This window comes from Leishmania infantum, chromosome 36 (genome assembly GCF_000002875.2).
Source record: "Leishmania infantum JPCM5 genome chromosome 36".
NCBI classification, from domain to species: Eukaryota; Euglenozoa; class Kinetoplastea; order Trypanosomatida; family Trypanosomatidae; genus Leishmania; species Leishmania infantum.
Genome location: NC_009420.2, coordinates 2,254,816 through 2,276,252, shown reverse-complemented (window position 1 = coordinate 2,276,252; position 21,437 = coordinate 2,254,816). Strand labels below are relative to the sequence as shown.

The following is a 21,437-nucleotide window of genomic DNA, read 5'->3' as shown; positions in this document are numbered from 1 at the left end:
AGCCACATCAGTGGAGTGCATGTGGGGTGCTGCCTACTACTGCGCTAGCGTTGTGGTGCCCTCTCCCCCGCCCCCCTCGATTCCCACCAGTATTTGCTTCGAGGACGTTATACCCTGCGTGGTGCTCGGTATGCGACACAGAATTCGCTTCTCGCTGCAGTTCTGCACATGATGGTCTGATTCAGCACATCTCCTTCGCCCTGCACGGACTTCTCACCTGTGAGGTTCCGTTGGCTGCTTCCCTCCCTTATGCCCCTGCTGAGCAACAAGCTATGAGCTTCTTGTACGCAGGCGCATGGCTATCCGCTGGCCGCCTTCTGCTTGACAGGCACATAACTTTCCGAGGCATGCAGTCTTCAGGAGAGCTCGGGTGATGCACGAACCAGGCGCGCAGGCATGCGCACCGACCAGCGTAAACGTGCATGTGCCCCGAAACGTGCGGGCACATCCTACGCCCGACCGGGTGTGAGCTGGTGAGGCGCCGATGCCGGAAGCATGGCGAGAAGAGCCCCGAATTGGCACCATCGGGCCCTCCAGGCTCCCATGTGGAGAGTCTCCATACTATGGAATGCCGGGGCTGGAAGCGACTGAGAAGGAGAGGCATGGCATGCAGACGAGTTGCAGGGTCTCAGAGGGCCCTGACCTGAGGCTGGCCGACCTCCTCCCTGAGGTCATCCGGCATGCCCGTGGATCACCACCCCGCTGTTACCCGCACGACAGGCGGCGCCACCGCCCCTGCCCTCGAGCAGAACCCTGGGCGCGGCCCGCTTGGATCAGGGCCTGCAGCCCATCCGACTGTTCGCCGGACGCCGGCTGCGCCGCGGGTACCCGACGAAAGGGACGAGGAGGTGACGATAAGAGCCGGCGAGATGCATGGCCCGGTTTGAGGGCAGGACGGCCTGTCCCGGTTGACGCGGATTTGTCCGTAATGCCACAGTGGCGGGTGGCGCGTGCCTACATGCGTAGACTTTGTTGACTTGTTTGTGGCAGGAGAGCACTTTAGGGGAACACGATCCACCGTGTCGTGTGCTGCACTCTTTTTTTTTTCATAGCTTCTCGTCGCCGTATCTTTCCGCTCTGCTGCGCCGCGTGCGCTGACCTCACCCCGCTCACTTGTATCCGGGGGCACGCAGCCTCTGATTCTGCAATGTTCGGAGGGGCGGCTGAAAAGGTAGCCCCCCAAAAAGTCTACATGTGATTCTGGAAAAGCCAACATCATGCCCGCACGCGATTGTTCACCAAAGTGATGTGAATGGCGTGTGTGCCTCCGTTTCCTTCTCTATGTTCTTGCGCTTTTTCGCAGCAGCGTTTTCTGTGAAGCGTTTTTGTCTGATTCCTTAGTTTTGTGGGTCTCCCGTCGTTGCTATGTCACGCTCGTTTTCTTCCTGACTTGCACCGCCTCCACCTCATCCCGTCCTGCCTCCTTTCTCTAGCCATGTCGGAAATCGCAACGCAGACATTTTTTTCGATCCCGTTTTACAAGGGATATCTCCCATTCAAGGAGGCACAGCAGGCACAGTCCTATGTTGTGCTCGCCCTTACCACGGACGACGCGCCGCTGCTCTACGACGATGATACGTGTGCCGTTGGCTCGGTAGGGGGCGGGTACGTGGTGGCCAAGGCGCCCTCCACGACGCCCGAGCGCCCCGTAACACCGGAGAACGCGGCCTCGGGTCGCCAAGCTGCTCTGCTGCACCCGTTATCGTCGCTGCCGCCACCACCGCCAGAGAGATCGCCGATCACGCGCAGTCGCTCCACGACGAACGAGAATAGCCACGCGTCACCACACATGCTCAGCAGCAGCATCGACTCTACAGGCATCCACTCTGCCGCTCCGGTGGCCACCGCCCTCGGTGGTGGCGTTGCGTTTTACCTCTTTCATAAACGCGACGTGCAACCGCCGCCGATCCGGTTCTATGTTTCTCCCAAGAAGGTCCATCGCTGCTTCCGCGGGTGCGAAAGGTTGGGTTGCTCGTGCGAGCGCATCCACTTCAACCCAGATGCGTGGCGCATGCGTCTGGAAACGTTGCCGAGGCTGCCGCTGACGGTCGCGCGCGCCGGGCAGAACATACGTGTAGCGCCGAACCAGATAGAGCCGACGGCCGGGTACTTTTTTGCACTTGGGCTGAAGACGGCCAAGGTGCTTCCTGCTGTGGTGCCGACAATGTGTCGTTTCAACACGACATGCCGAAACGGAATCAGATGCCTGTACATTCACGCCGACACGACGGTGACGCCCAAGCAGGTGCAGACGTCCGAGATTACCCTGCGTACGTGGGGCCAACACGTGATGGACAACGCCCTGTCAGGCAAGGAGGCGGGCGCCTTCTTTGAGTTCCTCGACGAGCAAGGCGTGCGCACTGTGGGGGACATGCAGGTGCTCGGAAACGCCGCCTTCGATTCGCTGGCCGCCAGAGTCCCGCCGCGGTGGGCGGAGGCCTTCTTGACGCTGTCGGTGCTGCGTGACTTGGACACGAAGATGCTGCTGTCGAATGCGCTTATGGCGTTCCCGCGCATAGAGGCACCTGTGAGACTGCCGGGCTTCCTGAATACCGTCGGCGACCTGCTCAACCTGACCGCGTCTGCCTTCATGCAGCTCCAAGTCGCACCGTTTGTGATGAATGCATGCTCGTTGATTCGCGCCCGCTACGGCACTGACGAGACCTTCAGCATCATCGACCTCAAGAAGGAACAGCCCAACACTTTCTTCAGCAACGCTACGCGCATGATTCAGAGCTTCTGCCGCACGCATGCGCACTGTAGCTGGCGCAAGCACGATCCATCACGGCCAGTAGTCACATCGGTGCTTACCTTTGTGGATGTCAACAAATGCCACTGTCACCTCAACGGCGACAACCCAGAAAACACGCACGAGGAGCACATCGACGCCCCCATCCCGGCCGACATTGAAGAGATGGGCACGCCGAGCGGATCGTGGTGCCAGTGTATGCGACGAGGCGTGATCGCGGTCAACTACGAGCTCAGCACGCCGAGCGGGTCGCGCTGCTCCGAGCAGAATGCGATGGGCAAGCTTGCCTCACTCGGTGTCCCCACCTGGGGCGTGCGAGAGGTATTTGTGCACGGAAGGGCCGCAAAGGAGCCAAACCCGCTCTTCCCGTGCGGTGTGTGTGAGAATATGCTGCGGAGAGTGACAAAGGACGTTCTCGCCCACTACGGCGGCGACGTCACGCTCTACATGTTTGACGCCACCACCCCGCGCAAAATTGTATTTCTCACGATCCCCGAAATCTCCAACCGGGATGGCGCCAACTTCAAGAAATTTGTTGCCGAGGACCTTCGCAGCCGCTGACACATCCTGCAGGGGTCTCGAAAGAGAGGGACGCGTTCAAAGGAATTAGACGGGTGGGGGGGGGGCGATTGTCCTACTGCGTTGCTATCAAAGAAGAGTCGATGGGGTATGCAGCTCGCGTAACTCTCCTGTTGCACGCCATCCTCCTCTTTTTCTTGTGCCTTCTGCCGCGCTCGTTGGCGCCATTGGGCGTCCCTGTGCTTCAATGGATGGGGTGATGGATGTAGTAGTGGATATGTTGTTGTGCGGTTGGCCGAAAGTAATGTTCCATGTCGCGATGAACACAGCCCCGCGTGCGCGCGATTGACGCTGCTTCAATCTTACCTGAAGAAAATGTCAAGCGTATCTGCGTTCACAGTCCACACGCGTTCAGGCGCTGGCGCAGCACGTCTGGGCAACGTGTCAGTTGATGTATGGGTCAGTAGCAGAGACTTGACAAAGAATGCGCAAATCTGCTAGGCCTCCCTGATGCACGTCTGTGCTGGGAAGGAGGCTCTTCTACGCACCGTGGGCAGACTGTGTGGGTCTCTCTCACTTCTCTCTCGCAATGATTGACCACGTCCTCTTCTTCTCTACACTCTGGTCTCCTACCTTCCTCTTCAATTTTTTGTTCGGTTCTCGCGGTTTATCGGACAGAATGTTGAAGAACTGGCCAGCTCGTCTGGTCCGTTCATTTTTCCGCCATCGTTTTTTTTTTTGTTGGTTGTTTTGGTGGACGGGACAGTGAAAGAGGCGTGCTCGCGCATCCGGTCGTCTGTGTGTCTCTTTGTTTTGTGCTTGCATGAGCGATTCGCGTGCTCTTTTTGCTGTTGTTGTCGCGTCACGTGAACACGCCCACACTCACACACACGAGAAGGCTCTAGAAAGGCTCTCGTCAGCATTATCGTTGTCGTAGCGCTGCGCTTCCCGCGTTCGAGCACAGACCGCGAGCACACGGGACTACGCGCTGCATTCGCGCTCATCTCCGTCACCTTCGATGGTCAGGTGGCTGCCATCCGCTATCGCGTCTCAGATTGCATGCATCTCCCTTTCATTTTTTTTTGTTTCTTGTCTCATTGTGCTTCCAGCCCCAGACTTCACGACTGCGTTATCGCAGAGTGTAGACCTCCATCCTCCTTCCGCCTGCACTGACGAACGCGCACCCTATATATTCGTACACAAGAGGGATCACCATCACCCGAGGGGGAGGGGACACGTGCCGAACTCAGAGACCGCCCTTTCAAGGGCACAAGGAGAGAGCCAGGGAACGGTGATACTCTCCCCTGCGCCGCCCCTTACGCCCTCGCCTTTGCGTTCTCGATTTCGTGCAAGCGTCTTCTCGAGCGCAGCTCTCTCCCGCTGCAGCCCCATCGCCCTCGTGAAAGCAACTGAGAGTACAAGCCGCACACCAACATCCGTCTTCGTCAAGATGTCTGCCTTATCCGAGCGACTCGTAATGCAGCTGCTTCGCATTCGCAACCGCGAACTAGAGCTAGAGACAAAGCAGCAGGAGCTGGACAGCAAGCTGAGGCAGGAGGAGGATCTCCGCAAGGAGCTCGAGGTGGAGCAGGAGAAGCTGGCAAAGTTGCGGAGTGTACAAGAGACTCTCGAGAAGATGAACGAAGGGCTGGAGGCGAAGTACAAGGCGGTGAAAGAGGACGACGAGCTGCAGCGAAAGCAGATCTCGGAGGAGCTGAAGAAACGCATCGCCGAGGTGGATGAAGTGTCGAGAGAGTTGGCAGAGCGTGAGCAGCGTGCGCAGTCGCGAAAGGAACTCCTTTTGAAGCAGCAGGAAATCTACGATCAGCACTCGAACTCCGGCAAGGAGAAGTTCGACGAGCTCGTGGCGAAGCGCGCGAGCGAGATTGAGGCGCTCACCAAGAAAAAGGACGATAACATTCGCCGCACCCCGGAGCTCCGAAAACAGCTAGAGACGGAGACAGAACAGCTGACCGCCGCGAAGGCGCAGCAGATGGAGCTCCAGGCCAAGGTGAACGAATTCCTCAACCGCTTCTCGATTATCCAATCACAGTTGAACGAGGCCAAGAGGGTGTACGAGTCTGCCTCGACGGATAAGGACCGCAGCACGCGCATGCTCAAGGCACTGGAGAGCGACCTTGAAATGCTTCGGCGTCGCGCCGCGACGAGTAAAGCAGAGCGTGACAAGGAGCTCGCCAAGGTCACTGCGCTGACGGAGAGGATGGAAGCGGTACGAAGTCAAATCAACACCTTTGAAAACATCACAAAGATGCTGACCATGTCTGACGATGGCGATGCCGCGGCTGGGGCGACAGAGCCGAGACAGTGATGAGGAGGTTCTTCTGCTGTGTGTTGGGGTGCTGCAGAAATGGAGCCAGTGGCAGCTCGCGTGATGCATGTACTCGCTGGCTATCGTCGACAGGTCACAAATTCGAGTGATTTGGCCGCTGCAACGGGTTGCCTCTTTCTATACGGCGCTGCCTTTTGGTCTTTTCTACGCATCTCGCGCTGAAGTAGCGACGGTTTTTCCTGCCACCACGGAAGAGGAAAAGCGCTGCTCTTTGTGCACATGCTCGTCTCTTCTCTCTCTGGGCGCATGCCGTCTGCTGGTGTGCATCGGCAGTCGAGGTGTCATGTCTCGGTGAGACAGCAAGATCAATCCCTTGGTCATGAAGTTCTCTTTACGCTGCCATGCTTGCGTCGTGGAAAGAGCCAAAAAAAAAAACGGCAAGTACCACAGCGCAGAGGTATTGGTTGTACGTCTACCGGCATGAGGCACCCTTCGCCCTTGCTTTCTGTTTGTTCTCTAAGAATCGATCACGACTGCGCCTTGCGGTAGGGAGAGGGAGGGGGGCTCTCTGTGGGGCTTCTGTGCCTTGTTCTTTACCTGATTCTCTGTGTATATGGGTCTCTCTAGCAGCGCAGTCAGCAAACCCAGCACATCGATCAGCGGCGCCACCCTTCACACGGCGAGGCGAATGACACGCTTTCCACCGTCTTCTTCAAACTCGTCTCCCCGCATCTGCCTGCCACGCTGAACGTTCTGAGAGCTTCGCACCACAGCGGGGTCGTTGCCGTGCCTCCGCCAACGTGAGGCTTCGGACGAAGCCTCAGAGCACGGCTGCGTCGGCATCCGACGCCACGAACGCACGAACGCGGCCCTCGCGAGGCATGTGGACGCCTGACTCAGTCAAACCCATGCTGCCCAAGAAGCGTCCCCTCACCAGCAGCGCCGCAGCTGGTGGTTGGGCTGCGGTTGCGGTCGCTGCTGTTGGTGATGAGGCATGAACCGTGACGGTGCTCGGCGTGCCATGCCTAGCAGAGTAGGCGTTGCTGCCCGCCCAAAGCCCGTGTGCCTCTGCTAGCGCCGGTATCCTTGCGTGGGTGCACTTTTTCCGACACGATGAGGACTTATGTGCCGACGACGACGGCGCCGTCCTACACAACCGCCTCCAGATGCAGCTCATCCTGTGCTTCAGGGCCGCGTTTCTGGCCGTTGACTTTTACACCAAGTCAGAGCATGTTGACCGTCGATTCGTGCGCGACGTCAAGAGTGCGGATGATATGTACTGCCCTCACATGAGCGTACCGGGGGCTGCCACTATCGAATGCGGCGGCATTGCTGACGCACAGAACACGCCTTCGCTGGATGGCCCGCCAAGCAGCGGTCGTTGGAAAAAGAAAAGGTGAGTTGGCGAACTGGTGGTGGTACTCGGTTGTAGACGAGTATGGCACGGTGAAAGGCGGCGTGCACTGTGCCGTGCACATTAAAGGTGCCCTTGCATGCATGGCGTGCCTCGACACTCGCGTGCATGCGTAGGTTGTCTACGCATTTCGTTGTGTGCATCGCTCCCCACTGACGTGTTGTCTACACTTCGTTCTCTCACGTCGCGAGAGAAGGGCGAGTGCGCTCAGGGATGAGTGCGTTTCGTTCTCCTTGGGGTGGGGCTACGCAGTCCTCCTCCTCTCCCGGTGCGCTTCAGACCTTCCCATTGCTGTTTTTTCTCTTGCCATTTTCGTACAGAGGCATGTATGTGGACTTCGGCACCCAGACATCCGTACATAGTGAAGCTGCAGGACGCGGTTGCCGTATACATGGACGCACAGACACTCGCATAATCAGGCCCCAGTTGTCGCCCATGGACTGCCTTCCACCACACGGAGTAGCATGCTTTGGGATGAAGAAAAGGGGGGGCGTCCGCTCAACTTGTTCCCTCTCACCCCTCTTCCCCCCAAAGAAAGGGCGGAGCAGCTATCCGCCGCCTTTCCGGGTGGCAGGAGGCAAGGCTCTACTCCTTTTGGTTTCCTCCACTAGATGGATGTTGAGAAAATGATTGCCCTGCTTTTATCCGGATGAGTGTGTCCCTCTCTTCTCTCCTTCTCTCTCTCTGTACGCTTGCTCTGCCTCGGTATACCCACCCACCTCTATCGAGCTCGTGCTTCTCCTTCGGTCACCGCCGCGTGCTTGTTTCGCCTTTCGGTTGCTGCGCTTTGTTTAGAAAGTCCCCCACCGCACATCCGGTCACCTCGGTGCAGCACGCAAGGAGACAGAAAGAGAGAGACGCAGCGCCTCCTCCCGGCCCGACCTCGTCTCCCCCCTTCGTCGAAGCTCTCCACACGACTGTCTCGCGCATCCCTTCCCTGCTCTGCTTCTCGCGTCCGCGTCCACACCCATACGTACACCCCACATAGAGCTTTCTCTTCGTTTGCTATTGCGCTGCTTCTGAGCAGCGCCTGAAACCTCTATATTTTTTTTTTTAGAACTACTGAACCCCCACCAACCCTCACACCTGCCGCCCTCCATGTTCCGCGCAGCTCGTCTTCTCCGCGGCGTTAGCCCCTTCTCCGTCTTCCTGATGGACCAGAAGAACAACCCGTCGCTACAGGGCGTGTCGATTGCGAAGCGCGGCAAGATGCTCTCCAAGATGTACAAGGAGCTCTCGCAGCAGCAGCGTCGCGATCTACAGAAAAGAGCGCAGGTGCACCCAAGCCTGCGCAAGCGGAAGCGCGCAAGGCCGCCGCGCAAGACGGAATTCGCCGAGTTTGTGCGTCAGAACTACAAGGTAGTGCAGGGTCTCAACTACCGCAAGCGCTTCTCTGCCTTGTCTCAGCTATACGAGCTCCACAAGCCGATCGATGTGCAGGTGGCCAAAGCACTAAAAGAGGCAAATGCCAGAAAGGTTACCTCGGCCAAGACCGCTGTGAAAAAGGCTGCCACCAAGCCCAAGACCGCCAAGAGAGCCAAGGCGGAGAAAAGCGCCGCGAAGAAGTCTGCCGGAAAAAAATAGGGACGCTGCTCTTGGTGTCTCGTATTTTGTTTTGTTTTGCGCGGTTGCTGCCGAAGCTGTGAGGCCGAAAAAGCGAGATGGCGTACACCCGATCTACGCGCTCCCTTGATCAGGCGGGTCGTTCCGAGTACTCTTTCACCCTTTACCCGTCTTTTCTCCTCTTTACGTCTCCGGCGAGCGCTGCTCTGTGTTTTTGCTCTTGTTGGCTTGTTGGGAGGTCGAGGTCTACTGAGCAGGACTCGAGCGCGCCGCCTAACCCACCCGCCCGCCTGTGTGCTTGCTCGCCTTTCACCCTCTTGAGTTGCCCTCCTCTTTTTTTCGTCGTTAAGCATGCTTTGTTTCCCCGTCGTTGTTTTATTTAGATTACTGCGCTTTTTCGTGTCCCGTACCCGCTCAACGCGAGGTTTGATGCAGAGCGGGTCTGCGACTAGGATTCCCTCGCTTCCTTTCCCTCCGCTTCCTTCTCCCTGTGTCTATATGTGCACGGCGCCCTGTCATTGCCCTTGCCTGATGAGCTTGATCTGTGAGTCATCGGTGTGCCATCCAGCGAACTCGCACGCGCAACTCATCCTATTCTGCACGCGCCCATCAACAGCACATACACAGCATGCCTTTGCCGTTCCATGTGCTCTTGTTTTTGGTTGTTGTTTTTTCTCTCCTGGTCTTTTGTGTCTCTTGATGTTACATCTCTCTTTACTTTTCCTCGACCTCGACGGCACGCGTGTATTTGTACGTAGATGATGACGGCCACCCCCAACCCCTCCTTTTTATGTATTTTCTCTGCAGAGGGGTGAGGGACCACGAGCGACGGCCTGTGCAGCTCTTGGCGAGCGAAGGAAAGGGAACTGAATGCCCATGGTGGCCATTGCAAATAGAAAAAAAAGTGGTGAAAGATGGAGACGGATTCAACTACCGCGTTCACGCTGTGTGTGTGGGTGTTTTTCCTACAAGGAAGCAGATCGCCGTTATCTGAGAATAGATCGGCGATAAGGTCAGAGATCGACTGAGCCGGTGCACAGGAACTCCCTAAATGCGGTGAAACGAGAGCCGAACGGGAGAGCAGGACGCCGCTAAAGCGCACGAATGCACTGAAGAGTGAGGCCGTTGGCGGAGGCGGTACTCATTTACAAGCACTTGTCTTTCAGGAGCCCGCGTGAGTCACCGTCACAAGGGTCACCGCGGAGGTGTGTAGCCGCTCAAAAGATTTCTATTGTAGAAGGCTCTGTTCAAGCGTACAGCTACCTGATGATGAGTCACCTCTCAGCGCACCTGCTCGCGTGTCTTGTCCTCTCCTCTCCAGCTGACCGCCCTCTGTCTCTCGCCCTGTCTATTTCGTCCGCGCCTTCTGGTGTAGGAATGTGTGCGTATGCATCGTCTTTGAACTCATTCGCTCCTCTTCTTTTGTAGACGCTACCGACTGTGCTGGCGCACATACAGCCTCTCCTCCTCTACCCTGTCTTCTCACTCTCGTTTTTCTCCCTTGAACGTCTCTGTCGTCGTGGCGCGACAGCGTCCTCCTCTGTCATTCTTCTTCAGGTATAGATTTAGTTTTCAAGGCGTTTATACGCGTGTCTGTGCGCGCTCATGTGTGGTACCTCTAGTGTTAGATTGAGATATCGGCGCTTCTGTGTGCGTAGTGCGCGTTCTTCCTGTGTTCTTCTTCGCCGAGAGAGAGAGAGAGAACGTTTCATATAAAAAAAAACGGCGATGAAGGGAGATGCAGCGAGGGTCGCGACGGCGCATAGGGAACAACTTGAGGTGCGTGCGAGCATGTTCGTTTTTGTTGTTGTTCTTCCCTTTTGCCCCAAAGGCCTTTGAACCTCAATGCGTGCGACACCGGGAGAGGCATACGATTCAGCACGTTGTTACATCGCCATTCGTCCATTGCGCCCGCGCCTCATCTTCTGGGGTCACGAATACTGTCGAGGTGTGTCCGTTTCGGGCGTAGCATTCTGCTTTGCGTCCCTCACACACGGTGATTCCACTCCATTCCCTCCCTCGCTCTTTCCACTTCTGCCCTTGCTTGTCTGCGCGTCGTCGACCTTCTTTATTCCGTCGTTCACACTCACAACTACGACGACTACCTTACTCCCTTCATTTTCTTCGTTCCTTTTGCATGCACGCACGCACGCACACACACACACACACACACACACACATGCGCCGCTCACAGCGTCCACCCGATTCTCCGGCGCACTCGCACACTTCACGGATCACTTCGTTCGTCAAGTGGGCTTCGGCAACGGAATACACTACCCAACGGAAAGCCAGCTGCAGTTACATTCTTCAACATAACCGCCATAATGAAGCCGAGGAGCGACCTTTCAGTCTTCCGTCTACATCAGAAGAAGGGCGAGATTAGACGAGAGTAAAGCGCGGAAGAGCGCGACGACTCGTTCTCACTATGCGTGAATGGCTCGTGCCTCCGATCTATAGTGAGCGCTGTCTTCGCTCTGTTTGCAGTTGGCACTGCGGCTTTTCTTTTCGTCTTTGCCCTCTCTCTTGGCGGTGCTGCTGTGGTTTTTTTTCTGCGAAAACGCAATACCTCCCTCTCTGTTATGTTCTCAACCTCGGGTTCTATTGCTCACGTTGGTGTGCTGTACAGCCATCCACCCACCCCCCTCCCTCTCCTTCTTTCCATTATCCCGTACCCTCTCCACAGCGGTACTCGTCGGACGCATGTGCACGCGAGCGGGGAGGCATTAAACGACTCTCTCTTTCTGTTCTCCCCCTTTTTGCGGGTCTGCGTCTTTCCTGTGTGCCGCTCTTCCTGCTTACTTTCATCCTACACTTTATGTGCTTCCCCCCCCCCCAAAGATCTCATAACGGCACTTGAGAGACAAACACGCAAACGCGAGGGCCCGCACACACTATGGTCTACGTGTACTCAAGAGCGGTGAATGATGACGAGTCTCGCTTACTGTCCCCTTCTCTCCCAAAGCTAGTCTGTGCAATCAGCTCTGCCTTCCCCACTAAAAAAAAAAGACGGAAAGAATGATAATCATACGACGGCATATCTAGCAGTAGCCCATTCACACCCCACATTGTGTAGGTCACGGTGACGCTCCTTACACTCAAGCCGGTGACCGGTCACAGTGGAGCTTGATCCGAAGAGACACCCGTGCCTGCGTGCGCGTGGGCCCCTCATCCTGAATACAAAACGCTTCCACCCTGCCGTTGGCCGTGCTTGATGAGGACGAGATGCCCTTCAATCAAGACCGCATCACCGCAGTCTCATCGCGGGCCCCCCATCGGGAAGTCTCCGATGGGCCGCATTGCTGCACCCCCGGCGCCGCCATCGCGCCACTCTCGCGAAGGCAAGGCAATCTCCCCGAAACGTGCATTACGCAGCTCGATAAGGGCGAACACAGCAGGCAACTGCCAGAGGCGCTACGAAAAGCTTCTCTATCTGGCGGAAGGAAGAAAGCACAAACGACGGCACGGGACCCCTTGCCTCGGAGCGAGTGGAAGGTGTTCAGAGGATCTAAGTCCCACATCGCCGTCCGAAAGTCCCGCACTCCAAGCTCCAATACACCGAACTCAACGTGAGGAAGCTCATCAGCGTCTCCTCGGCGGCGTACGAGACGCTGGCCAGCGACGTCGCGTCGGTTGTCGAATTCCGTTCCGTCTTGGAAGAAGGGCGAGCTGAGAGTGCCGTACCGCGCGCACACGCCACACAGTAGTCCCAGCCATGAATTTCTCGCAACTGTATGGCCACCGCCTTACGAGGCTGCCGCACCCAGAATGCGACGCCTACGTCGCACAAGGTGCTCCAATGGCGCCCGCATCTCCGACGGGTAACCGCGAGAAGAGTGCAGCAGCCGGACGAGTATACGCATGTGCTCCCCACGCCTCGAATACGCGGCATGTTGCCTCCTCACAGATAACCATCTCACAGCCTGAAGAGGAGGAGGGGTCATTCTGCACGTTCGCAGAAGTCATCGAAAAAGAAAAGCAGTGACTCTGTAAGCGCGGGACGCTAAAGCGAGCTTCCCTTTGCTGGCCACGCCGAACACGTTTGGTGGCGTCGCCCCAACAGTACTCGCAAAGAACATAAGGATGGAGATCCTTTACTGGATGAAGCGCCTTCTTCTTCCTCCTCGTCTCTACCCCCAACCGTCTCTTCCCTCCCCTCGCCCTCCTCTCTCTCCGTCTTTGCTCCCACACTGGCGAGCGTAGAGCATATACACACACACACGCAAACGCACACGTGACTCCTCCTCGCGCTTCTTCCCCCACTCCTCTCCCTCGCCCTCCATCTTTCCGTCACCTGTGCGAGAACACAAGGAAAAGCCCTCTCTTTTTGTTGTTCTTTTCTCGGCTGTGTTTTGCATAAAATTTCTTTGCTCTGCCTCGGACTGCTGTGCCATCGGCCCACTCCCCCCACCCTCCCTTCGGCCGCTCTCTACTTGCTTCTCTCTCTTCGGATATTTTTATCTTCTTGGTGGTAGTTGCCGCGTCGTGGAGTCAAAATCAAACGAGCAAAGAAACGAGTGATTTCGTCTTCTACCGCCATTTTTTTTTCTCGTTTGTTTGTTCGGTTCTCTTCACCTCTCCCCCCTCCTCCCTCACCATTCTGGTCTTCATTTTTTGGCTTTTGTCGGAGCCTCACTTTTTTTTTGTACTTTCGTGGGGATTTTGCTTGCTCTTCCTCACGCCCGTGTCTCCCCCCTTCTTCGCAGAGAAACAACGGCGTCGCAGAGTTCGCATCGATAACGAGGTAAAACGAACACGCGCACGTCCGCACCGGTCTCCGTAGTTCTCAAAGAGAGGATTTCGCCTAATCAGAAGTCACGGTGTGGTCTCTCTCCCTTCTGATTGCTATCCTCTTCGCCGTCAGTTATCCCACATTCTCTTTTGGCGTCCTTGTTGCCCTTCGTTACGCCTACCCTATCTTGTTTTCTGTTTGTGTGTTTGTTCGCGTTAGGAGGATCTGCTTTTGGTCCCCCTGTTCGTCTCCGGTGCCATATATATTTATATATTCTTGTGTACTATACGCGCCTCTTTTTAGTTGGAACTTTAATTTCGAGGGCGCACTCATCTTGTAGAGCAACATGCTGCGCAACGCACTCTCGTGCTTCGTGGCACAGCTTGAGCTGGCTCGCTTAACGGGAACATTGCCTTCCAGCTTCGACTACGAGGAGCTGGTGGCGATGGTTCAGCAGAGGTTGCAAGGCGCCCCTGGGAAGACGTTGGGTGTGTTTGAGCTCCTCCAGGCGAAGGAGATTCATCTTCCCGAGCCCGACAATCCAAACTATGCCGTCGCGTCCATGTTGGCGCCCCTCACCGTGTTCCTCTTCGACATTGAAGGAACGACCACCCCACTTCCTTTTGTGCAGAAAGTCATGATGCCCCTTGCGGAATCCCGCGTCGAGGCCTACATGGCGGCGCACTTCCCTGCCGATCAGGCGTTTGTGGACCTGCTCACTGCCGTGGCCGAGCCGCAGTCTTCCCCACTGGCCAAAGCGCCGACGGCCTACTCGAAGGCATTCACGGACGCACTTGCGGCGAGTGGGGCGCGCGACTGGAAAGATGAAGCGGCGAACGAAGTGGCGCGTAGTGAATTCTGCGCGTTTTTTCATCACGAGATAAAGAGAGGCTCCGATCACGCCGCGGTGAAGGCGGTCCAGGCCGCTATCTGGACAGAGGTGTTTGCAGAGGGCAAGCTGCAGTCGCAGGTGTTTCCTGATGTGAGTACGTTTTTCCGCTTCGCCGGCGGCCCGGCCATGGCCGAGAGGACACGCATCGCTCTCTACAGCTCGGGCAGCATCGCAGCCCAGAAGCTCGTCATGGGCCATACCCCGTATGGCGATTTAAACCCGTTCATTACGGCGTATTTCGACCCCTTGCTTGTCGGCACAAAGCTGATGCCGAAGAGCTACATGAAAATCCGCACTCTTCTGGCGGAGAAGCTGGATATACCGCAGGAGAGCATGCACATCGTCTTCGTGACGGACAACACCAGTGAGGCCTCCGCAGCCGAGACCTCTGGAGCGGTGGAAAGCGCCATCCTGTGCGTGCGCCCGCTAAACGACTGGATCACGTTTGACACCATGCTTTCGATTAACGTGCCGTACATCATGTCCTTTACCCAGCTCATGCAGCGCAACTGTGACGTGGACATGGCGAAGCTCGTCAGCGACACCAAGGAATGCATGAAGCAGCACAACACATCCTGATGAAGGGCGGCAACGAGGCAATCATAGAAGGAAAACCTGTCTTGGTGGGGAAGTAAGGGAAAACAGCGCGGTGGATGGTGGGGAGCGTGATGCGCTGTGCCCTCTGCATGCAGACGATGCCACCTCCCTTCTTCCTCTCCCTGCCTCTTCTGAGAGCGTGCCTCCCCGCACACCTTCACGCGACTCATGCACTTTGACTGATCAGGCCCCACTGAGGTGAGTAGTAGGCGGAACAGGGTAACCGTCATGTATATACCCCCTGCACGCGTTTCGCATACGCATATATCGGCATTGACGGAGAGCACCAAAGGCGACTACTCTGTTTTTCCTGACATCCACCCTCTCCTCGTCCTACCTCCGCCCGCCTCCTCTTTTATCCCTCTGCTCAGCGTGCCCAGCTTGACTTCATGTGTGAGGCAACACGACGTGAAACAAGACAGGGGGGGGGGAGAAGCAAAGGCAAGCGAAGGAGAAGGGAAAAACGGATTATTGTAACCACTTGGCAAGGTGCGCACAAAACCCCCCAAAGTCGAGGCAAAGAAAAGCGCCACCGCTAAACGTGCAATCGGCCGCGTGTGCAGCGACGCGATTCGCGTCCTCGTGTCAGCATGTTCGGCGAACAGTTTCTTTTTTTTTTCTATTATCTGCATGCCTTTTTGTATGTATGTGTGTTGGCGGGCCTTCTGAATTTTCTGTTCGTACTTCGTTTTTCTTTTCTGTTTGTTGCCCTTTTTTTTTCTCTGCCTACCACCGGATCTCCGTCAATGTCAGGGAGAGGGAGGGGCACTACAGCGTGGTGCCAGAGTGTAATGTGCACTCGCTGTGGGAACGCCAAGTCTCTGCAGCCGTGCCCGAGGGCAGGGTGCAGCGTGTTGGCGTCGGCAGACAGGTCTGCTCAGGCTCCGTGTCGATGAGACTGGCGGGCATGACGTGACGTTCGTACCAGCCCACTACCAATCGTGCCCACGACACAACAGCTATTGAAGTACCCGTTCCCACAAGAGAAGAACAGATCCAGGAGAAAACGAAGTGCCGCCGCTGCCACAGACTCATGGCAACGTCCCACCTATCGCGGCATATGCAGGCGGGCCAAATAGACACGCCCTCCATGGCGTGAACGAAAATGCCAGATGAAGGAAGCGAGAACTTCTCCCCCCCCCCCCTCGCTACATAACAAAACCGTTCTGAAACAACTCTCAGGGTGCAAAAAGTGCGAGCGTTGCGCGCACTCACTGTCAAGCACAGCTGGCACGGTGTATCATGCACAAGGCATGCAGTCTTCAGGAGAGCCCGGGTGATGCACGAACCAGGCGCGCAGGCATGCGCACCGACCAGCGTAAACGTGCATGTGCCCCGAAACGTGCGGGCACATCCTACGCCCGACCGGGTGTGAGCTGGTGAGGCGCCGATGCCGGAAGCATGGCGAGAAGAGCCCCGAATTGGCACCATCGGGCCCTCCAGGCTCCCATGTGGAGAGTCTCCATACTATGGAATGCCGGGGCTGGAAGCGACTGAGAAGGAGAGGCATGGCATGCAGACGAGTTGAAGGGTCTCAGAGGGCCCTGACCTGAGGCTGGCCGACCTCCTCCCTGAGGTCATCCGGCATGCCCGTGGATCACCACCCCGCTGTTACCCGCACGACAGGCGGCGCCACCGCCCCTGCCCTCGAGCAGAACCCTGGGCGCGGCCCGCTTGGATCAGGGCCTGCAGCCCATCCGACTGTTCGCCGGACGCCGGCTGCGCCGCGGGTACCCGACGAAAGGGACGAGGAGGTGACGATAAGAGCCGGCGAGATGCATGGCCCGGTTTGAGGGCAGGACGGCCTGTCCCGGTTGACGCGGATTTGTCCGTAATGCCACAGTGGCGGGTGGCGCGTGCCTACATGCGTAGACTTTGTTGACTTGTTTGTGGCAGGAGAGCGCTTAAAGGGGGAAACAAAATGACGAGTTCATTTCGGTATGTCAAGGTTTTATGCTGTCAGGCGCGTGCCGAAAGCAGAATAAAAACGACGAGGATACACTCAGGGGACTGTGCGATCGAAAGGAGACTCAGGGTAGAATGATCACCCCGACAAAAGGCTATTCGGAATATCAGGTTTTGAGGGGTGAACGAGCGCGCCGCGGTGGGAACTTTGTGCGCGTTCTCATGTTCATCGACATGTTACAGGAGGATGCACAATTTATGTAATGGCTTCGCCGTGCACGATGAGTTTCGGCGCTGGTGGCGCTCTTCTACGACGACAGCATCCAACATCGGAATGGCTTCCCCGCATCCTGGGTGTGCGAAATGCTCACTTTCAACCTCGTGCATTACCGTCCTTTTCATGGATGGTCTGCTGGGACTTCGATCCTCTTTTTTTTTCGCTCGTCTTCACGCTCTGGCTTTTTGTGTGGCAGCAAAATATCTGACGGAACTCTCAGACACTCGACACTTTTCGCCGCTATCTGATCTCTAGCAGCCTCAGTGCAGATATCACTGCGTTTCAGAAGCTGTATGCGCGCTACGCATTGTCGCAGCAGGTGCGTTCACAATCACGTTAGAGAGCACATCGCGCACGACCCTTCTGTGGCACTGTGCGGGTACTAGAAACACCGTGGCAAAGAGGGTTGCGTTACTAGCTAAAGTAGCCGTCTGGTAAATACAGCATCGCCAGCAGAAACAAAATCGTTGAGCTTCTGTTCAGAACATTATCACGAGCCCCATGCGATTTCGATTAGTACTTATATCCCTTTGAGAGATCCTGTGGCTGACGCGAACGTGTTTACTAGAGTGCAGGTGCGCTCAAGAACGTGTGCGCCGTTCTCCCCCCCCCCACACACACACACATCAACACACATTTTTGTTGAGGGGCTGCCTTGTCTGTCTTTCTGCCCCCCCCCAATTTCTTGTGTGCGTTTCGTTCATACTTTTTGTTTTTGTTGCGACGCTTTCGGCTCCCCATCTCTCCCTCCCTCTCTGTCTCTCTCTCTCTCCCCGCCTGTGTGCCTCCCTGCCTGCCTCTTTCTCTCATTCTCTGTTTGCGTGCTTGTCTCTCACGCAGGCCACCCCCTTCCCTTTTGTCCTTACGCTGAGTTCAGTGCTACTGAATGAATACCCCACCACCACCACCACCCTAAGGCACCCTCCTCCCCTTCCCGAGATACACATACACATACTATCCTTACTTCTCTTCCCCTCTACCCTTTTTTTGGGGGTCACATACGTCCTTCCACTTCAACCGTCGCTTCTCTTGTGAGGTCCCGCCCCTTCCCCAGTCCTCTCTCCATCCCTCTTCGCCGCCACCGTACTTGTCACCAAGGTGTATGCTCAACCCCCTTTTACAGAAAAAAGGCAGGAGAGCGAAGATGCCCCGGAAGTCGACGGCACGGCACGAGAGCATCAACCCGCTCGAAAATGAGTATATTCCGCCGGCGTATTTGCCCAACTTGAGGAAGTACAAGTACTCCAGCACGGACCTCTCCATAGTGAGCCGGTATGTCCTGCAGCGATACTGGAACTTTGTCGTGAACCTTGTTCCCATGACCGTCGCGCCAAACTGCATCACGTTTACGGGGTTTCTCATCGGCATGTCCTCAACGGCCTTGCTGCTATACTACTACTTCTTTGAGGGGGGCGTGTACCCCAGCTGGTGCTTATACTACGCTGCCTTCGCGCTCTTCGCCTACCAAACCCTAGATGCCATTGATGGCAAGCAAGCGCGCCGCACCGGCACCGGTAGCCCGCTCGGCGAGCTTTTTGACCACGGCTGTGACGCCTTCCTCACTCCGTTTGTACTGCTCAACGTGAGCCTTGCCACCTACATGACGCCCGTGGAGCGCTTCTGGCTCTCAACCATCTCATCCATGAGCCTGTTCACCGTGATCTGGGAGCAGTTCAGCACCGGGACGTTCGACCTGGGCTATGTAAATGGCCCGGCGGAGGGCATTATCCTCAACTGCGTGCTCTTCATCGTCTCGGGTGTGTATGGCGAGTCTATCTGGGATACGTCGGCTGTCGGACCGTATGATGTGGCATACCCGCCAGTGCTGTCCCGGTTTTTTCCTGGCTGCAACGGCACCGTTCACATCGAGTCCGTCCGCAGTGTCCTCTTTATCTTATTCCTGGTTTCATGTCCTTTCACGATTCTCGTGAATGTAGTACACGCTGTACTTCGGCCAACGGTGCACGCTTCGAAGGTGATGCCCATGCTCGCGCTAGCTCCGATCGTCACGATGACGGCGCTGGCGGTGCACGTGTTCGTGGTGTTCCCCAACTTGACGGTGCGTTTTCCGTTTGCGATGGAGATCAGTTATGGCCTGCTCATGTCCATTACGGTAACGCGGCTGACGCTGGCGCGGCTCAGCGCCATGCCGTACAGAACTGTGAATTGGCACATCGTTTTCTTCTTCGTTGCCCTGGCAGCGGCATCGGCGATGCACTACGCTGGCGATGCGGCTGTGTCGCATGATTTGGTGGAAACACTTCTCGGTTGGACGCTGACGGGGCTGGCCGTGTTCGCCGCGATGCAGTACGGCCACATGATTCTCTCCGCGTTCACCCAGATCGCCCGCTACCTCAGTATCTCTATTATGACCATAAAGCCAAATAAGTCAGATTAGAGCAGGCTAGAAGACTGCCCTCGTGCCCATGAGCTCAACAGTTGAAAAGACAAGTTCTCTAAACAGCGACGACCCCCCTCCCCGCTTTGTTTCTGATGTTGTGGTCCTCTCCCATAAGCAGTTGTCTACGCTTGGTGGAAAGGCCAGTTCTGCGACTTGGTAGTCGCGCGCTCTCCTTCTTCGTGGTGGGAAGGCTCTCGGTATGCATGCCCTGTAAGGGCGCCAACACCTATCAGCGTCGCCGTAATGTAAAGCTGAAGGCTACAGAAAATCACATACACACACACACACACATCGTTGCGTTTGTAATTGTGTCTGTGAGCGATGGGCCTAGCAGGCTCACGTGCCTTTCGCGAAATATCACCGCGCACAGTAACTCCTTGGGGATTTCAAGTGACGAGGGTGCGCCTCTTTTTCTTTGTGTGTGTTCATGCGCTCTGTTCTCGTTTCCAGGTGACTCACTCTAGCAACACGAGCATGCCGCCCTCGTTGACCAGAGTCGCACCTCGTCCCTGGCGCTCTTTTCTTCAATCTATTCCTTCTGCCCTAGCACACAAGTCGAGCACCGCTCTAACACCCCCACCCCCGGCCTGCCACAGGTCCGTGACGTGGTGCGAAGCAGCCGAAGACACACGTGTGCTACAGCAATGCGACGGCCTAGTCATCCAAGCATGGGCTCTGCCTTGACCGCAGCTCACCCACCCGCTTCGCAGGCCGCCCCAGAGCCTCACCGCTCATGTCGGTCGCCACACGATGCATCCCCTCGGAGGTGGCACTCCGGCTCCCCTGACCAGTAGGTGGTGTAAGGGGCCAGGGGATGGGGTGCACGCTCGAGTGGCGTTCGCGCTTTACCCATCATGTGGATCCTGCGAGCCTCTTCCCTGCCGCAGGTCGCTTCGGCGACCACGCCGTCCACGACCTGACCCGCCGACATCCGCAGCGATGCATCGCTCAGACTTTCCCTGCGCCGTAGGTACCTGACCTTGTCGCCCATCAGACGTGGCTCGGCATTCGGCAGAGGGATAGGGTTAGGGGGAGGGGCTGCGTGGCTCCCTCCCCCCTCCAACACACACGCACAGAGAGACAGAGAGAGAATGTGCAACACGCTGACGCCCTCGTGGGGTGTTTTCCCATCCACCGCCATCGCAACTATTCTCTTATGTACTAAGACATGGACATGGTCCAAAGGGAGGCGGATGTGACGCAGCATGCACATGGAATGATGCGATATTATTCGTAAGAGAAAATAATGACGCGATGCAGGCCATCAGCGTATCCGCGCTTGCCAGATATTTGGTTGGCGCGCGTGTGCGTGTGCGCTTCTTCCCAGTACGGCATCCAGCGGATGCCATGGGCACCGGTTCTAAAGAGGTCTATGTGTGCGTCTTGCATTTTCTGAAGGTGGGCTTTTTCTTCCCCGCCTCGCACTACTGGAGGTCATGCCGCCACCGTTGCCCTCCCAATCTTTCTTCCACGGCTCCCGTCGTGGCTCGCGTCGGGTTTGCCCTCTTCTCTCTCCACACGGAACGGTCGAAGAGAAAACAAACAAACCCAAAGGGAAGTGTGCCTAAGGCAGGATAATACGAGGAAAGGGCCGACGCACATTTGTAACGAGGCGCGACGATCGACTTGAAATCATCAGCACAGCGTCTTCTCTCTTTTGCCTTTTTGCCGTTGTAGCCGCCACCTAAGCAAGCAGCGGGAAAGCAAAGCGGCGTGCATGTGCTCGTTCGCGGCACACCGCCCCATCCGACTCCGCTGCATACAAGCAAGCTGAAACGAAAAAAAAATATATATATATATATATACATATACTGTAAAAGCAGTTTGCGCGAAATCAGGTCACACATCGTGGACTCAAAGCAGGCGTGCGGAGGCGTTGTGTGTGGACTGTTCGTTGCAAATTAGAGTGCTTGTGGGCCTCGTGTTCGCAGCAGCGCCTCCTTCTCCCTCTAGCTCCCTGCTGGTTTACCTGCCGTGGTCGCTTGTGTGTGCGTGCCTGTGTGATCGCTAGATTGTTGGACCGTATTGGCTATCATTGTCGAGAAGGACCCACTATGTCTCTCTTCGGCGCAGATGCGGCCCCCTCGGCAGCGGCGTCTCT

General features: G+C 56.5%; 5 protein-coding genes across 5 annotated transcripts; all 5 read left to right on the top strand.

Annotated features, from left to right (window-relative positions):
* Positions 1–2,290: 2,290 nt before the first annotated feature.
* Positions 2,291–3,310, top strand: LINJ_36_6200 (conserved hypothetical protein; the record flags this gene model as incomplete). Its single annotated transcript, XM_001469939.1, has 1 exon — positions 2,291–3,310. One exon carries the CDS (start codon positions 2,291–2,293, stop codon positions 3,308–3,310), a length of 1,020 nt encoding a protein of 339 aa, XP_001469976.1.
* A 1,408-nt stretch (positions 3,311–4,718) lies between these two features.
* LINJ_36_6190 (conserved hypothetical protein) lies at positions 4,719–5,597 on the top strand (the record flags this gene model as incomplete). The annotated part of the gene is made up of 1 exon (XM_001469938.1): positions 4,719–5,597. One exon carries the CDS (start codon positions 4,719–4,721, stop codon positions 5,595–5,597), a length of 879 nt encoding a protein of 292 aa, XP_001469975.1.
* A 2,473-nt stretch (positions 5,598–8,070) lies between these two features.
* LINJ_36_6180 (putative kinetoplast DNA-associated protein) lies at positions 8,071–8,556 on the top strand (the record flags this gene model as incomplete). The annotated part of the gene is made up of 1 exon (XM_001469937.1): positions 8,071–8,556. The coding sequence occupies one exon, from the start codon at positions 8,071–8,073 to the stop codon at positions 8,554–8,556; it is 486 nt and encodes a 161-aa protein (XP_001469974.1).
* A 5,054-nt stretch (positions 8,557–13,610) lies between these two features.
* Positions 13,611–14,735, top strand: LINJ_36_6170 (conserved hypothetical protein; the record flags this gene model as incomplete). The annotated part of the gene is made up of 1 exon (XM_001469936.1): positions 13,611–14,735. The coding sequence occupies one exon, from the start codon at positions 13,611–13,613 to the stop codon at positions 14,733–14,735; it is 1,125 nt and encodes a 374-aa protein (XP_001469973.1).
* Positions 14,736–18,079: 3,344 nt separating this feature from the next.
* On the top strand, positions 18,080–19,333 carry LINJ_36_6160 (putative choline/ethanolamine phosphotransferase (CEPT); the record flags this gene model as incomplete). Its single annotated transcript, XM_001469935.1, has 1 exon — positions 18,080–19,333. One exon carries the CDS (start codon positions 18,080–18,082, stop codon positions 19,331–19,333), a length of 1,254 nt encoding a protein of 417 aa, XP_001469972.1.
* Between the last annotated feature and the right edge of the window lie 2,104 nt (positions 19,334–21,437).